This window comes from Athalia rosae, chromosome 1 (genome assembly GCF_917208135.1).
Source record: "Athalia rosae chromosome 1, iyAthRosa1.1, whole genome shotgun sequence".
NCBI lineage: Eukaryota > Metazoa > Arthropoda > Insecta > Hymenoptera > Athaliidae > Athalia > Athalia rosae.
In genome coordinates this window covers 32,553,496-32,569,893 of record NC_064026.1, presented here as the reverse complement: position 1 = coordinate 32,569,893, position 16,398 = coordinate 32,553,496, and the positions used below count along the sequence as shown (strand labels likewise).

Genomic DNA, 16,398 nt, shown 5'->3' with positions numbered 1-16,398 from the left:
CGGTTCTGCTAAGTTATAATTGATTATTTACAGTACCGTCCAAGTCAATGGAGTTGGCGACGAGGGGAAGCTCGTTACACGGCTGCAACAATTCATATGTAAGTAATAGCAGCAAAATTGTAATCCGTCAATGAAGCGAAACTGTTGGATTCACAAACTTCCTACTTAACTTATACGGTACGGTAACACGTCTGCTGGTTACAAAAGGATTCCCAATCCTCGTGATGCTGCATTAAAGAGAATTAATGAATGATTAAAAAAATTTCTAAAACCACTACACGTGAAACGACAGTCGCGTTTGTCGAATAGACATCATCTCGCTGATGTGTCGTCAAAAAATGATCAAACATCTAATTACAAGATTGGACACGTGCAAACCGTACATTAATTGATATTGAAGCGACAACTTGAAAATGATCCATGAATCATGTAAAACATGTCATATGCAGGTAGTACCATAGCCCGATGGAACCTTGTTGTTGAGGCTCGTTTGTTCTAAGTAACGAATGAGAGAAAATGAAATGTAAACCGCAAGTGCCTTGTATCTCTATTCGTTGTTGTACTTTGCATGACCGAATTTATTGGGAGATGAAAAAAATCGTACGCTACGTCGATGGTTAGTCTTTACAAAGTAGAATTCCATCGTTAAAAATTCCGAATTCGATTTATACATCTTAAATACACCCTTACCAGACTGGACTTATTGTTAGTTCAAATTACTCGTAGTTTTATAAAGTGGACGGGATTCTTTATCCCAGAGAATCGATCATGCAGCTACTTCAAATAATATCCCTCACTTTGCAAATTGAATTTTATCTTCAGATTTGTTTCATATTCATAGACGATGCAACTTCATTCTTTCAATATTTAGATTGATCATGACGAAATATTCAAATCTGAAAAAATAATTAATCTGATTGTAAAATCTATATTCCTTCAATTTTAACTATTCTTGAGGTCGTTTGTTTCTCGAATAAGGAATTAAAATATCTGAGTCCGACAAATGTGCAAATATATGTATTTTAGAAAATTGCCCATAAACATTAAGAAAGCATCTTTCATGCAACACGTGTGCATACCTCTATAAAGAAGAATAAAAAATATTTTATACATATGTATTCGATAATATCTTTATAATTGTATATAGTAGTAGTATCGCAATATAATTTTTACCTATGTTAGGAAAAACCACTGTAAAAGTGCCTTATAACTTTTTCACCGATGTGTACCGATATCATTTTATAATTTCCGTGAAAACCAGAATGAGGAATACTTTATCCGTCAATCGTATTCAATTCTTCTTGATTCATACCAGCATGATAATATGACCGACTGAGATAGAACAACCATACCATACACATCAAATAAAATATAGCAAAGTAACAGAAAAAAATCAATATATAAAACGAATAGTAATAATAACAATGGGTTTAAATATTTTGTAATAATTATCATCAGCTGAGACGATTGTCAATATAAATGTCTGTGCCTGAATTGATCTGTTCTTGGAATAACAATCATAGTAATGATAATGAATAACACAAAAACAAAAATGTGCCAATATACTATTGCAAATGAGTTTTATCCACGGATAGAGAATTTAAATACACCGATGTCCGTCGGTGACCGGTTTACATATGTATATGCATCTATGCGTAAGTATTACTAGCAATGCTGATAAATATACATCTACATTACTTTTCACGGCAAGAAACAAAAATAAATAAATAAATTAATTGAAGGAAACCAGCACAAACTAAAATTTTTCAAGGAATTCACTTAAGCCTATATTATATTATATTGTGTATGATGTCTACGATTTTAATCATAGTTTGTGATAATAAATGTTCTAATTAATCTAGGATCGCACAGACTGATTATTTATCTTCCTGCTAAATAACGCTAAATGAAGAAGAGAAAAATAAAGATCAAATTGGTTGAGTTTCGGTGTTAAAATGAAAATACGACTCATTGTCAGAAGCCAGTTTTGATAATTATAGCGTTCCAGTTATTGCGGATAAAAATCGCGATGGATAAAGTAATTATGTTTCCTTTTTATATTGAAACCATGTAAACGAAGACGAGTATCACGATAATAAACACGGGTTATCTTTTCAATCTAATTTTGTTTTTAAATCTGACATGGATTTGCAGTTGAACTGTAAGTACACGATTATTTTTCATATCTTTTGTTTTCACCTCCGCGTTCGTAATACGAGATAATTATTTATTATGTTCATTGCTGAAGATATACATATGATATACATATGTATGTATAGTCACGAAATTAATTCTACACATTTATAGTATATTGAATCAGAATGCGTCAGATATAGGGAAAGGCGGAGCAAAACGAGGTACGTAAGGAATCCGTAGAAAACAAAAACAAAAAAAAACTTTGGTGTTGGAAGTTTGAATGTTTGACTGATGTTGGAAGTCCTTTTCGATCATTTTTCAAACATGTCATAAATCTTTTGGAGTACCTCGTATGAGTACATACGTAAACCTTTGAACGATGGGGAAAATGTCAGTCAAATCGATCAATTTATGAACAAATTCAATTGTTTTCTTACGCGGAGTAACTGATCTATCCGCTGGTCGATCCTCCCCATCCGCAAGGTAGAGTCCAATGTTACAAATTTGGCAGGGAGGTTCGCGAGTCATTTTCTACTTAACTGGTTCCGCCGAATACGGGTAAAATAGTGAAAAAAATCCTGGTTGCATCACCATTACAAGGTAAAATGTTTTCATTTTTTAGCTATTTTGGCCTTAAAATTGGTATACCCTCGAATTTTGATGTGCTGACAATGAACGTCGAACAGTAAACAGTACGAAAAAAATAATCATACGAATCGTGGTCACCCTTAAGAATATTTTCTTTAGTCCGTCTCATGTAAAAAACATGATCTTCAAAATTCAATTTTCAAAGGCAAGGATGCTTACAGGAATTTTTACACTGGAAAACTGTGGAAATGAATTCCCCACAAGTTTGATAATCATCATTTTTGCTTTGGGATCAATATTCAAAATGTCAGACTGCAAATAGTGGAAGAACGTTGTTTTTTTTACCTCGCTTATTATCATATTTATTGCAAGAATGATAACGAACAATCAGGTCGGAAATTTTATTTGCTGCAACTTTGGCAATAGCTTGGTAATATCCATTTTCAGCCTAGAAGCAATTTTTATGCATACTTAATTTAGGGGTACATTTTTTTTTAGCAAAGTACGTAGAAGTCTGAAAATATTGATCCTAGAGTAAAAGTAATGCTTAGTTTTACTCTAAAGTTGAATACAAGCGCGTCATTCGAAAAACCAGAAAAAAAAAACCCTTTGAAGATGGTGACAAATGCAATGGGGGGATTATCCCAAAAGTTGAGATTTACAACCACCCCGCCCCCCGGGGGAGATTGTCAATAAAGAAAATCGCACCCCCTAATTGTTCACAGGTCAAATGCTTTAGCGTCTGAACTATATGGTATAAGTTCGATATTCGAATAATTGCGATTCATCTAATTGTAAGACATTAATATGTAGTATCTGTACCGCTTTAAAAATTGCCAAAGAATTCCCTTTGCAAGGTTTCCACTATCGTTTTTCAACTACGACGCTCGAGAAAGTATTATGTGCTATAACTGTAAATAGGTATGTGTGAATTGTGATAAGTATAGTAACAAAAATCGTGCTATGGTATATCGCGGCAGGTACGGTTATTATACAAAACACAGTCTGCTGTTTTATTGCTCGTCACGACCGGGAACTTATGACAACGGAAATGATGACGTCGATGGCAAGAACAACGACATAACTATGTAAATTATACTCTTTCTAATCGTACAACACATATGTCACAGATACACTCTTCATACATAGTATAACATATTGTATAATGTTCTCCAATCGCGCATATGTATCCTCGTATACATATGTATATTTTCCTGCAGAGCATACATAATATTATTTTTAATCTAACCAGCTATTCGTATTACTATCTGTGTTTTTCATCCACAACGATATAATATAAAACTTCTTGTTGCGTGAACGTAATTGGATATTGTTCTAATTTTTTCTCTGGATTCTAGTTTAAAAACATGAATACGCGAAATTTATAGACTTGCAATTGCAACGTTGGAATTGCATTTATATTCGCATAAAATTAACATTCGAAAGTGTCACGATAGCTGGGAATATTTTAATTAGGTGTTAGTTCAAGGAACGCAGCTCGTAAGATAAAACATCTTTAGTGATGAATTTCGTTTTTATCTTATGATTTTTTTTTCGCTCTAAGTTTGCTAGGAGTGAATAAGATCGGGCTCTGCATATCACAGTTTAAAGTATACAGTGTGGTCACTGTGCGACGAGAAATATATCGGTATACTCGTATAGTTTGTATACAAAATTACTCGACAGTACTCAGTAATAAAAATGATAGATGTCGATGACGACAATAATAATATGTAATAGCAATAATAATAATAATAATAATAATAGCAACAAGATAATACCTATCTAAGACAACGTAATATTATGCTCGGGGTCGCGGGGAGAGAGTGATCCGTTGAGTTTACCGTTTATTGCGATTTTTCATGGTGAACCGTCTCCAGAAATTTCCCGATTTATTCGAGTTTGGAATTGCAGATGTATGCTCGTCGTAGGTGTAACTGCATTCGTCGTCGGCGTGTCGTCCCGGCGGTTCTCTTGTGGGAAATCCACTATGTCCAGAATCCCGACCGACATCATTTCCACTTTTTTCAACTCCTGTAAGTATTTTGGAAACTTTTCAAAATCAGACAAGCAAATAGAAATGTAAAACGAATAGACTGAGAATAATAAATCTGATGGGCATATTGCGACGAAGACGCGGTTTTCGGATATTTCATGCGTAATGTCAACGTAATAGCGAAACTCGAACGCTTTTACATACAAAATAGTAGGTTCGGACTTGGAAGCAAAGTCAGTAAAATATTTGCAGTTCCCAGTCCAATTCCGTAGTTTTGACGAATCGACTCCACGTGAAATTCCTCGTATTGTATTGTAATGTGCAGGTATACATATGTATACAATATAAGTATACATAAGCAGGTATATTGGTTTTCTCACCTCCGCCGCCTCTCAGCATATCCAGGAAGTTATTCTCGGCGTTTCCACGATTCCTTCCTTGTTTTTGCGCGGGTGTACCAAAGCTAAGACTTTGTATATTGATCTCTGCTTTCAATTGTTCCGGTGGAATATCGTCCACTCTAAATTCGTTTGGGTCTTCAACAAAGGCTTGTTGAAGGTCACGCATTATTTTTTTTCTAATGGTTTTTTTCATCGATAAATGCCTCTCTAAATGTTTAACGTCGCTTTCAGTGAGCGTTCTACCGTTATCTCGACGCCTGGATTTCTTCTTTTTACTGTTCTTTGGATTCTCCTCTTCTCCGGAAGTCGAGCCGACCGATATCGCGCTGTCATGCCCAGACGCTTTTTGTGATTCCGAAGACACGTTTCTTTCATTTTCCCATTTACCACCAAAACCGAATATGTCCCTCAGATGAGGGATGTTACGGTCCGCTGTCTGGCGTCTATTCGCCATATTTTTTTTTTCTTTCAACAGATCGTTGCCAATAAACAAACGCCGGAACCAAACGACGTTTCGATTAATTTTAAAAATCGGATATCAACGATGAAAATCCAATCAGACAGAAGGCAGCAGCCAGCAGAGAAGGAAAGGTCCTCCTGTCAAGGACAATATTATTCTGAAACAGATTTCCAGCAAAAATTCATTGCAATTGGGTTATAGGTGTGATCTCAATTATTCTTATTATTATCGTTCTCGCAAAGCAATAGCTGAGGCAAATACCATATACATGAATGAAAGAGTTCTGGGAGACGTTAGAACGAATAGCATTGATAGCTTTTCGTTTAGATATTGTAATGACAAATCGTCCTTGAACAATCTCCATGTACACAGCTGCACCCACCCGCCGCCTACGCGTTTTATCGTTCCTTGTGAAAAGTGCGAGGAAAATTGTTACAAATAATTTGAAAGCATGACGAAGGCATTTCGGCAATATTCATACCCAGGTCAAATTTTTGCAGGTAAATAATCGTCGATCAAAAGTATCTCAAGTCGCTGCATCGATGTTCTGTTTACATTTTTTCTAAATTAAAAAATATAAAATGATGATGACAACGGCGATGATGATAACAACAACAAAAACAGCAACAAGAACAAAAACAATAATAATAATGGCGGTTATCTCCACGATAAATTACAAGTTGACGGCTTCACTTGTCAATGTAATCACTGTTATGGAGTGCACCGATTACCTCGAGGACACACATGAACGATCTTCGGGGTTATAATTGCGCATAGATAATGATCTGTGTAGCTACATCAAATATACATATCATACGTATAGGTACAGATGAAAGAGATCCTTATAGTGGGTGTTGCATCATTTTTTGTTGCTCGAGACGCGCTGCTTATTACGAGATAGTTACAGCTGTAACTATAGAACGAACGACGATGATCTTACAATGAGTTCCACATTTGCCGTACGAGAGGAAAAGAGAGCAGCATAGTGCACACGTCTCGCTACTCTCCGTCAACACCTAATTGTAAGTTCCCGACGGCTGACGAGTCGCCCCGAATCTTACAGCAAAAATTACGTGTGATGGATGACCAATGGTATTGCCTTATTGTTCTCCCTCAGGACAACAATAGGACAAGGAAGAGAAGAACCACCGACTGCGAGGATCAAGATCAATATCGATTCCTTCTTCTGTTTTCAGCTACCATTAACGTCGGACGTTTTTTTCCTTTACCGCCGAGTTACCGCTATCACTTAATTTATCTATCTGTGATCTATCTGCTTTTCTCTTGTACCTTTTTTCTACTCGTCTATCTCTGCATTCAAGGTAAGGTCTATTACTCTGGTGCTACGAAATCCGAAGTCTCCCGGAGGAATATTTTATTGTGTAGCGTGCCGCCTACGGGCCACGTGATTTGGTTCATTTTTCCTTAGATTCCAAAGAGCGGCTTCGTGATTCTCTGACAATATCTTCATTTCTGATCTATTTCCGTTAATACTATTTGAATATTTTTGCTTATCTTTGTACCTTTTCGCTGATTTGATCAGAACCTTACCGCATGTTATAGTAGTTCTCATATTAAATGATGCCCTGATTTTTAGACGAATTTATTAACTGTATCGCTGTGCATGGTAGAATCAAATATCTTAGAAAATGTCACGATTGAACTCCCAGGGGTTAATACCGTTTTGGCTGAACGCAGTTGCATTAGAATAAGTTAGAATTACGATATCTTCAGGCCTTCCGCAATATATCTGATTACCGCTGTAAATTCCGCGGCGAATATCGCCGTCAGTTACGCCTCTCAGCCCTCTGCTGAGCATATCGCCTATCGTTGCATTAGCTGTAATTATCGCCTAAAATCTGTTACCGCTTACCGCTATTCATGACTGTAATGCCTTGCTAATGATTGTCACTAACATCCCGCTGTAAATTACCGCTAGACATTGTAATACACGGGAGAAATCTCATTGAAGGAGTTTTCTGTTCTTTGGAGGTAATCATTCTCGCCTGCATACGAACCTTGAAAATTTGGCACCTTACAGCCCAGCCCCTCTACCATTTCCTCGGTTCAATTGAGCTAGCCGAGTTTGTGTCCGTCGTCCCTCGGTTCTCCTATACCTAAGTTATTCGATTATCTGTGATTTAGTTTGATTTTGTTTGTCACGATTGAAAAGAAAGTTCAATCGATATCTTGAGTCTCTTGAGTAAGTGAGGATTACTTAGAAACGATGCATTCGCGTCTGGCGCCCAACAATCCGTTCGTCGGAGGAGGACCACGGGGACGCTGTAGGGTAACGGATTAGAAGATTCCGACTTATAATAAAAATTCCGTTGCAATACTTAAAATTATAGACTATACGGTCTCTTGTAGGAAGTTTAACGCTCTACATGGCTCTACGAAAAAGGCCTCTTATGATTTCTCGCTAACTTCATCGATTCAATAGATATTCGAGGCCAAAGTTGAATGTATGGTCACATTCGCAGTTTTTAGTCGATTTTATAGAAATCCAACTACTGGATTTATCTTTAAGACGCAATAGGGAGTTCCTTCTTTTGGGTGTTTGAATTTATCTCACGATAGTTCTAAATCGGTTCCAAGTATATGATGATAATGGGCTTCGGATGATTCTTGTAATGACCATTGGGACATGGACATGCATCGGGTTGTAGAAAGCGTCATTTCATTTATTTGGATAATATTGAATATAAAAAAAGCGATTGACCCTATCTCATCCCACAAAATCAGGTGTCCTAGCAGCTGCACCAGTCTACTTAAAAAAAAAAGAGTGGGAGGTTTTTTTTACATTTTATTAGGTACTAAATTATTGCGGCTGCTAGGACGTAAAAATCAGCTGGTCGCCACTGATGATTTCCCCAATCCTTTTCTGATCCTTTCCTAGAACCATGTAGATTTATTATATTTATTTTTCTCTTCGTTGGTATAAATGTTGTAGATATCTCATTGTCAGTCTTTGAAATGTCAACGGTGACTCACGTACGGCTGTAAATGCTCGGTGACAGGCGTTCACATCGTATACGGATAGCTACGACAGATTAAAATGGAGAACGCTTATGATCGGTGAAAACGACCTTGAATCGCCCGAGGACGGATCGACATCGATTCAATTTCATTACGGCTAATTACCCCCCCCCCGAGGTGTAAGATAAATCCGCCATCGATGCATCGGTGAGATAATTTTCGAAGGATCGCAGATCCCGTGCCCGTTCATTGGATCGGCGCGAGAAATTTATTCTCGCGCACATCCATCCGACCTCGATTCGTTCCATTATCGCTTTTCATCGCGGTTGGCTCTGTCGTCGAGAAATAATAAATAGCAATGAAAGTAAAAGTGAAAAAAATTGATCAATTATGGTTACTCGATTCGTTTTTGAAATTGTATATAATACATTGTACAGTACAATGAAATTTCGAGCGTCTTACTGATTTTTCGTTACATCTTTTATTTTCATCGCTGCGCTGGTATTGGATTGAAACTTTCCCTTTTTTTCAAATTCTCCTATTCCAACTAATTCTGCTCCGAAGATTCGTTTCATTAAATCTGTGCTTCGATATGCATATTTGTGCGTTGAAAAGCGTACACGAGTCGCCTACGATCGTACGTCGACGCAACGTCTAATAATATCTATACGCGTGGGATTGTAAACCGTCGGTTTTTACCATTTATACCTGTATAATGCGCGAGCCAAAATAGCGGCGCGATGCATAGCGATGTTCATGATAAATGCGGGTTGAATCGCCACATGGATCTCACAGAGCGTCTAAAAATGCAGCGTGAACTATAAACCACGTTTCATACAAAGTCCGCTATGTACGTACATACGTACGTACACGGACCTCATTCATAAGTGAAGTAGTTAGACAGAACGCGAGGAGAAATAGGTTGGAAGGAATCGAAATTTTCAGCAGACCTGGTCGACGAGTGCTCTCTTTTTGGGTCAACATATTTGAGCAGCCTCGGATTCGGAACAACACGTAGATGATTCTTGAAAAAGATCAAGGTCCGCTTACGAAAATTGCAAAAGTTATAAACAATTGAGTCCAAAACAGAACGGGGGTTTGGTTTGTTTCAAATATCTCAACTGAACTGATTGAGATTTTTGAAATGTTCAAAAAGATTCAAAAAGAGGAGGAAATTTCCTAAAAAAAAAGTCCCGACTTCCGGAACTGTAGGACCATTATTTATAGTTTTTCCAGAGGGGTGAAAATAGGGCCGAAAATGTGTTGTCTGGCTCGACCCGCCCGATCCGCATTCATCGTACGTGAAGTCCACTAGGAATATTTTGCGCCAACCTGAATCATATCGCGTAGTGTCTAACTACTGCAACTATGAATGAGGTTCGTGTACATACGTATACGTAAAGGTGGCCCAAAAAAAACGACTATTTTTTCGCGCTTCTACAAAAATATATATTTGTTCAACGTGTTTTGAGAGCCCCCTCCAAAGATCAGCTCGAGAAAAAGTTTTCAGGAGTCACTCCGGGTTTTTAAAAATTTCCAAAAAACGTCAAAAATTGATTTTTTTTTTACCCTTTTTCTCGTCATTCTAGTATAGTCTAGGTTGAAAATGATAGAGATTCCAGAAATTTTCAAGTCGATATTTTATACATACATGACATATGTATTGCAAATACGCTATAAGCATTTGGGAATACAGATGACACGATGTATGTATTTAGAATATCAACTGTAGCGTATACTACGGCTACTTATATTACTCGAATCTCGAACACGGAGGCTGCTGCACTTGCATTTACCTACGTATAGTTCTGTTTAATTGTAAGAAAAAGCTTCTGGACGCGTTCACATTGAGGTAGGCGAATGGAGGTGTGTATACGTGGTTCGACTTTCACATTTGCATACACCTTTACACCTACAATAATTATCCTGATCGTGATCAGTTACAACCGTGAATTTTCGCGGACACTCTCGCGCTTTCAACCGTTATAACCGTAACCGTGTTAACTTGTTGTTTTTTTTTTTTTCTAAACAAGGTTTTTCATTCGATCGCAACACGCGGGTGTTCATGATCATGCGAAAGAAAAATATGGATGAGTAAAACTGACGGTTAAAAATCATTAGATGATTGACCCGCAATTGACAGCGATGACAACGGCGATTAATATGCATTCCGGTGTTTTCAAACCGTATATTTATTTTTGAAACTTCAAAGATTATCGGAATACGATTCTTAGGTACCATAATTTTCGCTAATTAAGATTACATCATCGCGACGATTGTCCGGATTGGTCCATAAATCTCTGCGCCGTATAAGAAGTTTATTTCTAAAAGTGCAAAAAATTATTTTGTCAGCTGACTTGTATAAATGTCGGATGTACAACGGCGACAACAAGAATTAAACAGGTTTTCAACGTTACGATGCAAACACTGGACTTACTGTAACCGGTGAACCAGAAAGCGTACAGTCGTGCGACACAAGTTTACGGTATCCCCTCTCCGAGGACTCTCACGATTCTCGGCAAGAACTGCGCGGATCAACGACAAAGTACGACCCGCGGACCGAAACGATCGAACCGGAGCCCCGCGCTCGCAGGACTCCAGTCTTCACCTTAAGACTTTCACTCTGTCTCATAGCGGCGTCGCGGTCCCGACCACGATTGCCTTTGTCTTTGCCTCCGTTATACATCCGCAAAAACCCGGACAGAGGGATTACTCCCGATAAAAACAAAAGTCAACCTAATGGTAGACCGCGTAACTATCGTCTTATTTTTTCGATCAGTTCGGAAAGTTATAGGCAGAAGGGCGTATGAAAAAAAACCATCAGAATTCGAGTAGCGGGATTTTTCTAATGTAAATAAAAATTACCAAACGCCCCCCAGCCCTAAACGTCAAGGCGAACTCCGCGTTTGTGTTTATTTCACGCATACGGCGTCATTGGTACTTCATATAAACCGAGCAACGGAGGAAAATAATGATGTCTATAATTGGAGAAATGTTAGTTACCATTATAACTTGATAATCTAATCGATAATCACTGACAAATATACACATCGTGAAGGTTTATGCTATGCTTAGAGAGGGTTACCGTTTTATGCCCAAGGAATTAGGTAAATCAGGGGTATTGCTGAAGAAAAGAGTGAGTTTAACATGGACTAAACTCGATATTGAACGGCGGCGGTTCGTCAAGACTCTGTAGTACTCCGGGGACTCAATTCATGTTCAACGCCCTTACAATAATGAGATGATCGACATGTGACTGACCCCCTCCATTCTGTGATTTGGCGGTCAATGTAAATTCTAATTACGAGCGACCGATATTGGATAGTCACAATTGCTTCAACACCGAATCCGAAATTCCGCTCCCGCGTTTTTACGCCGGCGAACGATTGTATATGACAAACCAAACTTTCGAACGAAATAGGAATTATTCATTATAATTGGTCCGATTAATACACATGCACAAAAATTTTATATTTAGGTGAGTCAGGTTAGGACGAGTGATGTACTTCTTCCTCTGTATCGTACTTACATTTTGGAGTCCCGCAGAACAAGAGAAAAATACATGGTTGCGGTGTATTCGGGTGTTTTTTTTACTACACCCATGATTACATCCCATCATCGAGCCCGTCATGTCACACAGCGGTATCATTTCCCTCTGACGATAATTTTTTCAACATGTCGTCACTTCTCGCGCGAAACACGATCGCACTTGCACGCCTGGTATTAGGTAATATTTTTACACGAATGGGAATCGGCCGACTTATTATTACGCGCGACGCTACTGTAGCATGGACAACAGGTCTTTCCATCCACTGAATATACGCGGCGTAGCACAAAGTGTACTTGTCTATTTATGCGTACACACGTATACCTACCTACGTTTACGCATACTTACAATCAGAACAGAGAAAAGCCGTTGTGCCCACTTTTTTTTTCGCATCGTCATTCGTTATGGCACAGTAAACAAAAGTTTTTTTCAATCACACACGCGGTGATTTAAAAATTATCGTTGGCTCGAACCAGATCTTTGACGATAAATCCCATCGACAGACGAAAGGTTTATCGACCTTGTTGGATCATGATCGAAAATTCGATATCATATCAACGAAAAAAAGGTCAGTATAAATACAGTAAAAAAGACTTTCAAGGCAGACGGGAGCGAAACGGCTCAAGTTGGAGTGAAGTTATTGGAGCGCCCTAATATACTCATACATACCTATGCGTGCACATAATAATACATACACCTATGAAAAATATCTACTGCAGGTATGCGATATATATTTGCATCGTATTTGTCCTGTTGGATCCAACAATTTGTCCTGTTTGTACCGTGGTAGGGATAAAAATATGGTTATTTTGAAGATAGACGGGTAAAAAAATAGTATCTGCCCCTCTCGGCAAAAATCATGCACTTTCCTCGCTAGTAACATAATGGACTAATTTCCGGGGGAGAGAGAAAGTGATTCATGTACGTACGTACATAAATACGTACTTACAACTGGTCTGGTGAATTCTTCCCATTGACGATCGTGTGAAGTATATAGTATGAGGATACAAGAGGGAAAGAAAAGAAATCTAAAACCAAAAAGAGAAATCGGAAGTGAACCTCATCGGTTTTTTACCCGGGTCGAAAAAGAAGAGCTCCAATATCCTTCCGAAATTATTTCCGATCCGGCGAGCATTGCGGAGAAGTCCAATGATGACCTTGTTATATGTATATTCTTATGGTTTCGTAGATTATCGACGATATTCTCAAGGGCAAAGCTATGCTCGATCACAAGTGGCTTCGTCCCGGTGAAACTCACATCGGAGATCCATTAGATTTTTGAACGAGGGATCTACTCTTCACGGTGAAAAACATGGCGACACCCAATTTCGGCATTTCATATGACCGATAAGCGGAATTCTAAATTGAAAAATCGCGATTGTAGCAAGTGCCAAGTTTTTGGCTAACTTCGAACTGCTGGACGTCGGAACTATTATTTCCGAAACACGTGAAATCTCACATACCTATAAATACTCGTACGTGCATGCCAAGGGAACAAGTTCAGCGAACCACTTTTCACGAAATTAGGGGAAAATTCATCGTTCTTCTATGGGGTCAAGGATCGCCCGCTGGGCTTGCGATAAAACGATGCCACGGTGTTCGCAAAAGTACATCTAGGTATCTTCGACACGCAAAAATTATCTCCCTGGATCGCATGATCGGAATCACCGTGCACTTGTTATTTTTAAAAACAATCGTCTGTTATTTATTCGTGTGTTTTTTCATCATACGATCGGCATATTAGCAACGAAATTCTCAGTGATCGGCCGTGTCTGTAAATAAAAAATTTGAAAATATCGCACAAATAAAACCAGTACTCGAATAATCAAATAAATGAATGAATAATTAGAAAAATAAATAGTACGAGCGACGTGTATTCGCAAATTCTGAAAAACTTGGAAGAAACCGACCTGTGGAAAGTAAATTACGCGAGAAGGAAAAAGCAATATGGTGTCCTGCGGCAAATCGCGGCGTGTGAAATGTTACTCGCTTCGCCAAACTGATCCGTTTCTCCTCTTCCTGGCGATACATAGCAGACTAAAACCCGACCTGTCCGATTCGAAGCTTTTGAAATACGCATGTAAAATGTGGAAAAGATTATCAAAGAGGAAGAAACACCACTACTTTTGTTTGGCTAGTAAGGAAGCGAGGAGACGAGCTCAAAAACGAATAAAGAAGTAACAAATCAGGAGTGATGCGATCTGCGTGAACCGGAAGAATAAGAACGCCTTTTTCTCCACTTCGAACCGTTATTTTGTGTTTCTCAGTTTGGTCCACGCCGATCACCCTTTCTCTGTAAAAGTATCATAATTGTTGAACATGTGTAAAATTCACCTGCACCGAATACGGATATTATGTAAAGCTTACAATTAGTTATTACGAGTACGCGATAGATTTGTCATTGCTGTATACGATTTACCGAGTCATGTATTAAGAATATTGATTAAAAACTTTACCCTCTATTTATAATCTAATACGCATTGCCGGATATACATTTAGTTTGATTTCAAAGTCTTACTGAATTTGGAAGAAATAGTAAATTTCAAAGTTTGAAAATTCGCGAATCGTTTCAAACGCAATTATAAAGCGTCGTACGCATCGCGTTGCATGAATGTACTCAATAAACGAAGGATATGAACAATAGTTATACGGGACAAGAGAAATACGAAGTGAGGCACAATATACTATGTTTTATCGCGCGTATCGATCCGATCACCATATCATCTCGTTCAATAATTCGGATGTGCGATTAAAAATTATGCGATTAAGTTGGAACGACATTTTTTATACATATGTATACTACCTATGAACAATGGGTCCGGTTGAAATATTATTTGTACATAATCTGATTGAGAATGCGTAAAAGGTGTATTAGAAATGCGTGTCAAGGATACGATGTGTACGTACGACGACCCTGAGTGAACTGAACAAGGATTATGCGCGTGAATATGCTATGGTCAAAGCTTAATTCGACGACTCCGTAGGTTTTTAAATAATCCATTCGTTTTTGTTGATTTCATTCATTTGCCATTTCATCTCTCCCCGCGCTTGATCTACGTGGCATCGGAATTTTCGTCGACAACTTTCTCGTTTCTTTATGTTCGTGGTGATATTTTGTAATAATTTTTTGTAGATTGTCCCCACGTACGCTCGACGAAAGGTGGATGTGCAGCGTTTGTTGGGTACTCGCGCCTGTACACGCAATAATTTTATCACCGTAATTGTTCGCAGACGCGACTTTGAACTTGAACTTTACTTCATATATTCATTCATTCGCTTTCATTCGTTGTCCACGCGATCCAAGGAGCGCATACAAGTTTTATGGCTAGCCGGGGACGATGAAAACTCTTCGACGCTAAATACAGGTATTGAGCCATTATGCCGTCTATCCATACTTGTGACATTTCGTCATCTTTTACTGTCAAACTCTAGGTCAAACTTGTACGTCTACGTTACTTCTAGGAAAATATTTCGCTCGATATCGCTGTTTTCAGGAATTTGATTATCAAACTTGTATGAATATACACACATATCTGATTTAAGAAGGGGGGGGGGGGGGGGGATTTACATCACATTAGCTGAACGGATATAATCACAAGCAACATTCTGTATGAAAGTTGTAGCGATCGACAATCGGATCGACAGCGGGAAATGGAGCGGTTCGTCGGGCTTTCGGTCATTTGAGTTACCGGTATATAAAAGAACGACTCGAATCATGATCGTTTACTTTCTACTCGTACTGTTATCACACTCAAAACTCGTGGAGATGACAAATGGCGCACCGCGTGACTTGTTCGCGTTATTCGATGATTCAGGTATAGTATAAGCTCAAAAAAGAACTATGAACAGCCCGAGTTTTAGAACTAGAAGGTTTGTTGAAGGTTGTCGTCGTGTCGTTGTCAAACTGGAAGACCCGACCGTTAAAGATTTCGATACCTCAGTTTCTTCGGTGTCATGAAGTGTGAAAGGAAAGGTACTTGTAATAACTCCGAGATACACAGTAACGGTATGATGGGCTGAAAAATTATCGTCTGCATCGATAACCTGTCTCGAATTAAAAACCAATTTAATAAATGCTGTAATCGGTTTCACCGTTGATCATCGGATATAAATGACCGCTGTATGACGATTTCTAAGAACCAAATCATTCGAGTTTTCTTTCGAAGACAATAAATTGTTTATAGAGAATTGAGTGAAGCAGATCCAGGACAGATATGATTTCTCAACCGAATAGCATGGTGAACCATAAATCAGGTCAATGGAGATTTAGAAGGCTGAAGAAAAAAAAATG

The 16,398-nt window shown here is 38.3% G+C and overlaps 2 protein-coding genes across 4 annotated transcripts in view; one reads left to right on the top strand and one right to left on the bottom strand.

Annotated features, from left to right (window-relative positions):
• LOC105691607 (plexin domain-containing protein 2) overlaps positions 1-1,862 on the top strand; it is a 15,418-nt gene extending 13,556 nt beyond the window's left edge. For all 3 annotated transcript variants that reach the window (XM_012410210.3, XM_048651030.1, XM_048651057.1), the window contains one exon: positions 34-1,862. In XM_012410210.3, coding sequence (XP_012265633.2) covers positions 34-102 — 69 coding nt within the window. In that variant the 3' untranslated portion in view covers positions 103-1,862. The remainder of the gene's footprint in view (positions 1-33) is intronic.
• Positions 1,117-16,398, bottom strand: LOC105691608. Its single transcript, XM_048652241.1, has 3 exons — positions 12,090-16,398; positions 5,101-5,738; positions 1,117-4,758 (listed from the first exon to the last, which is right to left on the bottom strand). The coding sequence occupies exons 2-3, from the start codon at positions 5,573-5,575 to the stop codon at positions 4,565-4,567; spliced, it is 669 nt and encodes a 222-aa protein (XP_048508198.1). The 5' UTR covers positions 5,576-5,738; positions 12,090-16,398; the 3' UTR covers positions 1,117-4,564.

Excerpts from the sequence above, each read along its gene's own strand:
- LOC105691608 (XM_048652241.1), bottom strand. The coding sequence starts at position 5,575 with ATGGCGAATAGACGCCAGACAGCGGACCGTAACATCCCTCATCTGAGG. Across the intron at positions 4,759-5,100 it reads TATGCTGAGAGGCGGCGGAG|GAGTTGAAAAAAGTGGAAAT; the intron begins GTGAGAAAACCA and ends AAATACTTACAG.